This window comes from Cariama cristata, unplaced genomic scaffold, assembly GCF_000690535.1.
Source record: "Cariama cristata isolate BGI_N322 unplaced genomic scaffold, ASM69053v1 scaffold38700, whole genome shotgun sequence".
Taxonomy (NCBI): domain Eukaryota; kingdom Metazoa; phylum Chordata; class Aves; order Cariamiformes; family Cariamidae; genus Cariama; species Cariama cristata.
The window spans coordinates 22,458-30,963 of record NW_009595950.1 but is presented as its reverse complement, the minus strand read 5'-3'; the positions used below and the strand labels follow the sequence as shown (position 1 = coordinate 30,963).

The following is an 8,506-nucleotide window of genomic DNA, read 5'->3' as shown; positions in this document are numbered from 1 at the left end:
TCCTAGGTCCTGAGCAGGCGCAGGGTGGAGCCTTTACCACAGAGCTCTTTAGCAATATTTGTCTGAGAACCTTTTTGTTCCTGGAACGGTTTTTAAGCAAATCAGTTTCAGGATTATTAGACAAATAACTCTGTAATCCACCACAGTTCCTTCCTTTCGCCCTCTCCTGCAAGTCACTCGCTGAAGTCACTCCCTGGCAGATGCCAGAGCAGAGTCATCTTTTTTTGCAGCATAACCTTAGGTTTTTTTGGGGTGGTGGGGGGGATATCAATCTGAACAATTAAAAGAGAATATAATAGAAATCCCAGGGCAGGGCTTCCCTCTTGTACTGCAATCAGGTTCCAGGAATTTCACCACCCAGGGACGTCACCCAGTAAATTTTACCTGGGATTAAAGTGAAGATAAATAGCCCAAATAAATACATGACTTCCCTAAAGGGGTAGTGTTTATGGGTTTATTGTTCCTTTTCTCTTCCTCTGCAATGAAATCAATATGTACACAGAAAAAACACAAATGTGGCAAAGGAGAGCACTGCGCGATGGGCCCTGGTGAGGCTGCTCTCCCCCGCAGTGGCAGGGACCAAATGGGGATGGTTTTGCAAATCCAGTCCAGTTTTGCTCTGCTCGCTGTGTCCAAATCATGGCCCAGGTCTGAATCCAATTTTGAAGACTTTGCGACTTGCCAGGGTGGATTTTAAGTACTGCTCTTCTTCCCCCATCACACCCATCACCAGGTCAGGCACTGCGCTGGGGAGCCAGGCATGGGAGAAGCTCCCTGCATTTAAAAAGCAAAACTTCATGCTGAAAGAAGCAAAAGGCAAGAGCCCTGTGCTGTCATGCCAGATCCAGCCACAGGCAGCATTTATTCTCCAAAACCCTCAAACCATCCATTTTCAGGTCTGTGGTTCTCCCACCAGCTCAGTGAAAAGGGCTTGTTCATGCCAGCTCCAACAGGAGTTTAAAAGCCATTTCAGGGATACCGTGCCAGGGGGCTGGGATGGGCCAGGACAAGGTGGCGTGGGGAAGGGCTGCGGGCATCACAGACCCCTGTGCCACCTCCTGCAGAGACAGATTCCTGCTCACGGCCACATTCCTCTGGGAGGAATAGCTGCAGAGGGGAGAAGTGAGATGCTGCTGGGAAGCAAGTATGCTTAGCAGATACACCGTCAAAAACACACTGCTGCAATATGCGAGGGTACACAAATACCTTCCAGCCCTTGCTTCAAAATGCAGCTAAGCCACAAGGCCACTCTCCCATGCTAGTTCCCTGCAGGAGCAGCTTCAGCAACTCCTCCTTGCCGCAGCCTCACCACAGACATGGGCACAGCAGAAGGATCTCATGGGAAGTGGTGCCAGGCTCTGGACCACTGAAACATCACTACAGGACTGCCACTCTGGCCAGGCATCGGCCACCCTGCCCCACTGCAAACGCCTTCCAGGGTCTCAGGTCAAGCAAGAAAGCCACAGCTTTCATCCTGCAATGCAGATCATTTTCCTCCTTATTTTTAAGGCTGCCTAAAAGCCTCATACAGTGATGCTGCAACCTACCCCGGGGTGCAGGGGAAACCAAGGGGGAGCATCCCACCAGGGCGCTGAGGGGGGATGCTGGGTCCATCCTACCCAGGGGGTCAAGGGAGGACGCTGCACCACGGCCACGGCCATCATATGGCCATGGGCAATGTTCCTCAAGTCGAGCCCTGGGAGGGGACCTGGAGCAGGGCTGGGCAGGAGGCAAAGCTCTTCTCTCCTTCCTCATGACGCAGCAGCCTGAAATCAACTTCAGCCCAGCCCTGCTACAACCCGTTGCTCATTATTTACCCTTCAAACAGGAAAAGCAACTCTCAGCATAACTCTTCTACAAATTTTCTATGCCAAGCTCACTAAAAGGCTGCTTTAGTTAACATTAGGTTCTTTAACTCTGAGCACACATCTCACAGGTGACAATTCGCCTTAGGACTTGGGGGTGGTTTCCAGGACGGACGTTCACCAGACTGCAGCCCTGAATTCTGAAGGTAGGAGCGGATCCCCAGCCCCTGGGAGCCCGGTGCGTGGGGTCGTAGCTGTCTGTCCCATCTGTGGGGGTGGCAGCAGGAGAGAGGGGGTCAGATGGACTTGCTTGGGTAGGAAATAGTTCACATTCCAAATTACAACCACTCCCCATTTACGGGGGTGAAGACGCTGCAGGATTTGGACAAGTGCAAATATTTCTGTTCTTAAGTCAGGCATCCTCAAGCCTGGCTGCTCTGCCCAGCTCAGCGGCGTTGCCTTTTTTCCCTTCCCTTCCTGGTTTTAAGGAGGACAAGCTTGTTCCCACAGATTCCCCTGACCGGGCAAGGCCAAATCGCAGCCTGTCCTTAGATGGCATTTTGCAGCCCCTAATATTTGAAACCTACTTTGCATCATCCCAGAAGGAAATGCAGCAAAGCTGTAATCGAAAATATGCTCCTTGAGCTCATCACTGTCAGCAGAAGAGAAAAACGTGCTCCATTACCGAGAAGCGGACGTTAAACAGAAGCTCACCGGACAGCTCAGTCACCGCAGCCTGCTCCAACATACAGGAGCCAGGACTTCAACATCAGGGTGGGACAGAGCACATGTGCCTGATGATAGGAATTTATACATCTTTGGTGACCTCTTAGTTATTGCAAATATGCTTAAGCATAGCAATTATTTTTCATCTAATATCTGCCTGGCGTTGGTGGGTTACAGGTATGCTTTATGGTATTTCCTTCTTTTTCCTCAGGGTGACCTGTGACCACTGGCCAACCCCTCGGTTGTGCTTTCTCTCCCCACCAACATGCGGATGGCAAGTAAGGAGGGAGACAGAGATTTACTTTTCTCTGTCCACTTTTCTACAGTTATTTATGTCGCCTTCTCATTTACATGACCCCTTCCAAGCCCAGCTACCTTGACCTTCCCCTGCCAGGGCCATGGAAAGGGCCTCCATATAAGCATCAGTTTTTTAAGATTTGTGTAGATTTCAGCCTGTTGTATTTTTCCCAGTGAAACCGTCTGCAGCTGGGAAGAGATGGCTATTGAGACATTCCTGGTTCCATAAGAGCCATTCAGCTGCAATATAAGTATATTTTTCTACTCTCTTTCCATGCAGGACTGGAACGTTTTGCTCCGATGAGCCCTGCTTTAAAGCCAAATGCCAATCACATTTGTATTAGCAGCTGCTCAGCTGTAGCTAGTGACTAATTGGGGGATAGCAGCCTTCCCAGCACTGGGAACAGAAGAAATATTTGGATTTACATAGCTTTCTGACTAATTATCAGATTTACTTTAATGCAGAGAGAAATATGAATAGTGCCTCCCAGTAGAAGGGTAATGCCTATCTGAGCATTGCCACACGCTCTAGAGATATTAATTAAGAGATCAGAGTCCTTTTAGAGGATGAATGAAGGAGTGTTAGCTGCCTTCCCACACCACACAAGCGCTGGCTCTCACCTGGTAACCTGGGGACACACAGACCAAGTCCCCAAGAAGCCAGAGGGATTCTCTGGTCCCCGACCCGTGCTCCTGCTGCTCTCACCTGGCTCCTACGCCACCCCTCACAGGCATAATCCGGCACATGGCACTTCTCGTCATGGTGCTGGGCACATGGTTCACCCTGCAGATGTACTTTGATCGGCGCTGGAAAGCCGTCAGCCTGCGGAGCTGGCTTGGTGAGGCACCAGTGGGGCACCAGCCGGGTCCGGAGGGAGGGTGCGGGTAGCCCCATCGTGAGCCAGACCCTGGAGCTGCATATAGTTGCCACAAACATTGGCACTTGCAGTCCCTGGCCAAGGCTATAGCCACCAGCTCTGACCATCAGGGCAGGGGTGGGACAGCACAGTGGGAAGCTGCACTGGGGCTGGTTGCTTCAGGGGTGCTTGCAGCCATGGGGAGCGGTTTTGGAGAGCCAGTGCCTGAACAGCTGCTCCTGGCTTGGGGAAGAGCCAGCAGCTCTCCAGAGTGTCTAACCATCCTGCTTGGTACCCACAGGTGCCACCAACAAGCCCAGCAGTGAGTACCACTCTCAACTTCATCTCCATCACACAACACCGCTCCAGGGCTGAGGGTGATGGTGGAAACGTGACAGCTGCCCTCAAGAGCCTCTTTCCCAAGGCAAAAATCCCACCCTCCCAAACACAGGAGAATTTCATTACTGCACACAGCAGCAGTGTTTTTGGCAGACTCTGCAAGCACACAAACCTTCATGCGATTCCCCCTACCCCAGCAGAAACATCCCCAGGCCACAGCAGAAAGCAGCAGGTCATGGGCCCTGTCCGGGCACCGTGGCACAGGTCCCTACCCCGGCCAAGAATGGGGAAGCTCCGGGCAGAAAAGCTTCAAGGGGCTGGTCTTGAACGAGCGCCAGCTCCAAATGCTCCCTGGCACACATCACTACAATCCCCATGGCATCAGCTGTGCCGTCACACTGCTCACACCCAGAGCAGCACCCGGGCCATCTCGTCCCTCCCCAGGCCAAGCCTCAGCACCATAAACCTCAAACAAGAAGCTGGTCCCAGCCCCAGGACAAACCTCTTTCATGCAAGAAGCTGGTCCAGGTGTTGTCCCCTTAGTGGGACCACTGTGCACCAGTGCCAGCCCTGCTCGGCCTCTCGAGGACACAGCTGGTGTCCTTCTGTGGGGCCAACACCATGGTTTGTAGCTCCACTCCTCCCTCGCAGGCGAGCAGCTGCCCCCGAACAAGTGCAGGATCCAGAAGAGCTGCCCTCAGAACCATTTTGCCTTCAAGATCATCAGTGGTGCCGCAAACGTGGTGGGACCCTCCATCTGCTTCAACGGCATGATGTAAGCAGCATACGGAGGGGACGGGGCAGCCGTGAGTGGCCTGGGCTTGAATAGGGCAAGTTTGGCCTCTGCCGAGCAGGTTGATGGCCATCATAGTGCATTTGTGGTTAAAAAAAATTTGGGAATAGTTTTCTTTGCTACCGCCTCTGGGGATATTTTGGTGTCTGCAGCCACTTCGCCCTACCACAGTTTCACTGGCACCAGCATCTCCAGAACATCCCCGCACTTACTGGTACTCTCTGCTTTCCTTTTCAGCCTCATGAGCAGTGTGAAAAACAATGTTGGCAGAGGCCTGAACATCGCACTGGTGAACGGTGAGTTGGGTGGGCACTAACCCCCCTTTCCCCACAGCCGGGGTCCCTTCCTCCCCCAGGAAGGAAGAGGCCACCGGGGACCCTCCCCCAGGCACCGTCGCTGAGCCAAAAGCACATCAGTTCGCTGTTGCATGGGGTGCTTAGCCACAATTATGGTTGCAAGCACTGCCAGGGAGATGAGGACAAACCCACCTGGGTCATACATGATGGCTCCATGAATTCCACCAAGCCATGCATTCACCGTGACAGCAAATATGACACACTGAGGGAAGAGCAAAGCATTTTGCAGACGGAACCCCAAGCTGGTGGCCAGCTAAAGCCTACAGCCACCCCAATGCAAACTCACTGTGCTCTGTTTTGAATTTTAACCTTTCAGGAACAAGTGGGCAGCTCCTGAAAGCTGACACATTCGACATGTACTCTGGAGGTAAGCTCGGTCACTTTGCTGCTTGGTGGTTCCCAGCCGGGGCTCACACCTGCCAGCTGCCAGCTGTTTAGGCTGCTCCTCTGTCATGTAGTTAATGATAAAGTCTACTAGACTTTGACCAGGATTGCCAGCTCAGGCAGCAAAAGCTCAACTTTCCCTGAGACCATTGAGCCTGGCATCCTCATAATGCATCTGCATCCGAGATTGACTTCTCGCTCCTTTTACATGGGCATAATAGCCTGTAAAAATTAATTCCACTAAACTGAATAAACCAGGGCACTTGAGGCCTGAGACAGGCTACTTTCTGAGATCAGGTAGTCACACTAATCCTGAGATTTTGCAACTTTCAACTCTGTTTTTGAATGCTGCTGGTGGCTGAGCAGCAGCTTGTTTCCCTGCCTTTTGCAGGAGGCTAAATGAGGAGCTCAGGGCATGGCAGGCAAGATGTGGCCCCCAGCCCCAGCGAGGCTGGGCACGTGGAGCAGAGCCTGTGGGCAGCAAAGACCACATCCCTGCCCCTGCTGGCTTCCAACAATCTTCCTAAGAGGAAGAAGATGTCCTGAGCTAGGGCAGCACCCGCTCACAGCCTGGCTGGCACTGACTCGCGGGATGCTGTAAATCCCACTGTTGTTGCAAAGCTGTTACCAAACCTCTCCAGAGTTTTGGCAGGACTCCCCAAAATCCCGTGCTAAAACCACCCCTATAGTGCTTTTGATTTACCCTTTGCTGTTTGAGCCTTTTCAGGTATCCATCACCCTTTCGGTTTTGCAGCCTATTCTTAGTAACTCTGGAGTTTTAAGGAGAAACACCAATACCATGAGATTTCAGGCTGAGTTTGTGAGCGAGACGTGCGGTGGGAGAGGCACGGGGAAGGAGACAGCAGTCGGCTCCTGTGCCGCTAGATGGGGCGTTGGACTCGAGCATCCCACGGATGCAGGATGAGGAATAATTCCTGCAACACAGCCAAAAGCAGGATGGCAGGGCAAGCAGCCCTGCGGCCGAGCAAGCTCATTTCTGGTGTTGGGAAATAAATTCGCGTAACAACATTTCACAGCTAGTGAGCAAACTTTAGATGCAAATTCCTCCCTGAGGATGAAAGCGCCAGCCCCGGGCAATGTGGGAGAGCCTAGGTGGGAACACAAGATGAGGAATGCGGCATCTGGGAGCCCATCCTTCCCCAGGCCCATGACCCCAAATCCTGGCTAGCACCAGCACAGCCAGGATACTTCCCACCGACCCCGAGGAGGTTACCCCAGCTGCCACACAGCAGACCCTGCTAAATTCCTTTTTCTTTTCCTGATGGTCTTCTCTCCCAGACGTTAACCAACTGGATACCTTCCTCCAAGAGATCAAGCACGGCACCATCGTGCTGACAGCCAGCTACGATGATGCTGCCACAAAGTGAGTTTGGCCCCAGGAGCAACACCTGGCTCCCTTAAAATCCATAGCTGGGGGGGAGCTGGAGGTGCTGCTGCCAGCAGCAGAGAGGGGACACCCACCTGGCACCACACTAATACCTTCTTACCCTCTTTCAGGATGAACGACAAAGTACGGGCACATTTTGTGGAGCTGGGCAGCAGCCACGTGAACAAGCTGGGCTTCCGGGACAACTGGGTCTTCTTGGGAGCAAAAGGACTGAAGAACAAGAGTCCCTTTGAAGAGGTAGATGGCCTTCCTCTGCCACCAGCTCCAGAGGCTCTCATCCTCTTCATAGCACCTCCTGAGCCACATCTCACCTACCTCTCTGCAGAAGATGTGGGCCAGTAGTGTTATCCCCCATGTCAAACCAAGCTGCAAGTTTCAGTACATTGCAAACTCGTGTTGTGCCACCAACCTCCTCATTAATTTTCCCTCTCTCTTTTTTTTTTCCTGCAGCTCATCAAAAATAATGAGAAGACAAATAAATACGATGGCTGGCCTGAGCTGCTGGACATGGAGGGCTGTGCCCCCAGGAAGATGGATTAGCATCAAGCCCCAGCCTGCCATGGAGGCGAGACCAGTCTTGCAGGGACACCAGCCCTACCGTGGGGTCCCCAGCCCCATCACAGTGGCCCCAGCCCCACTCCCGGTCGCACAGCCCAGCAGCAGCTGCCCGCTCCCAGGGACCGGCCATCTCACGGCAGGGGCTGTGCAGGACTTGGAGAAGAGCTGTACAAGCACCTGCAGAGCCTGAGCAAACGGCCAGCCAAGTTTCAGCTGAGCTGTCCTCATCTATGGGTCAATTTAGGGTATTTTATTTTTCTGTCTTTGTAGAAGGTTTTTCAGATTTCTGAAATAAGATATCTAATTATAAAACACTACGTTCTCACTTGCATTTCCAAGCATAATCCATGCTTTTCCCTGCAGTCATAGCATGCCATCTCCTCTGCCACCAGCCATGCATCAGCATCCCCCATCCCACGGCACTGTACACGGGTGCTCCCCCTCCCCACATGGCAGAGGGCAAAGCCATCCCTGGGGATGCTCAGGCCTTGGTGGTTTTCCCCTGGAGCTCCTGCCAACCCCATCGCTGCCTCCTGCAGCCACAGTAAGGCCAGATGGCCACAGGGATGGCTTACAGCAATGCAGGGTAATATTTGCAGACCAAAGCTTTTCCCCCACCTGATTGCATCTTTCCTGGGTTGCATCGGAGTTAAACCCTCCATGACAAGGCTCCCAAAGGTTGCAGGTAACACCAGGGATGTGCCAACCCAACTTTATGCAGCAAAGAGGGAAGGAGGGATGTGCAAGTTTCTCAGGCAGCTGAAGTTGTGCAGCATAACCAATAGGTGGGAGCCTTTTACCGGGAGAGCTGGAGCCAGCATCGGTCTGGAGTGACAGGACACACCCGGGCTGGCACCCCACTGCTGGCACCCACACACCCGTGGAAGCTGCACCCCAACCCGGGGCTGGCCGACACCGCCGGGAGAGGAGAGATCGCTGCCCAAACGCAGGCCAGCAAAGCCTCACAGAGCTCCTTCCAGGGT

General features: G+C 53.0%; 1 protein-coding gene across 1 annotated transcript; it reads left to right on the top strand.

Moving 5' to 3' along the window:
* The first annotated feature begins 2,796 nt into the window (after positions 1–2,796).
* LOC104164637 (protein FAM3D-like) lies at positions 2,797–7,505 on the top strand. Its single transcript, XM_009704026.1, has 9 exons — positions 2,797–2,809; positions 3,560–3,667; positions 3,987–4,007; positions 4,676–4,799; positions 5,055–5,113; positions 5,490–5,540; positions 6,857–6,941; positions 7,076–7,202; positions 7,416–7,505. Exons 1-9 carry the CDS (start codon positions 2,797–2,799, stop codon positions 7,503–7,505), a joined length of 678 nt encoding a protein of 225 aa, XP_009702328.1.
* Positions 7,506–8,506: the final 1,001 nt, after the last annotated feature.

What these genes read in the sequence shown, in the direction of transcription:
- LOC104164637 (XM_009704026.1), top strand. An exon ending in TGCCACCAACAAGCCCAGCA is followed by an intron (nt 4,008 to 4,675) that starts GTGAGTACCACT and finishes CCTCCCTCGCAG; the next exon opens with GCGAGCAGCTGCCCCCGAAC. An exon ending in ACAAGAGTCCCTTTGAAGAG is followed by an intron (nt 7,203 to 7,415) that starts GTAGATGGCCTT and finishes TTTTTCCTGCAG; the next exon opens with CTCATCAAAAATAATGAGAA.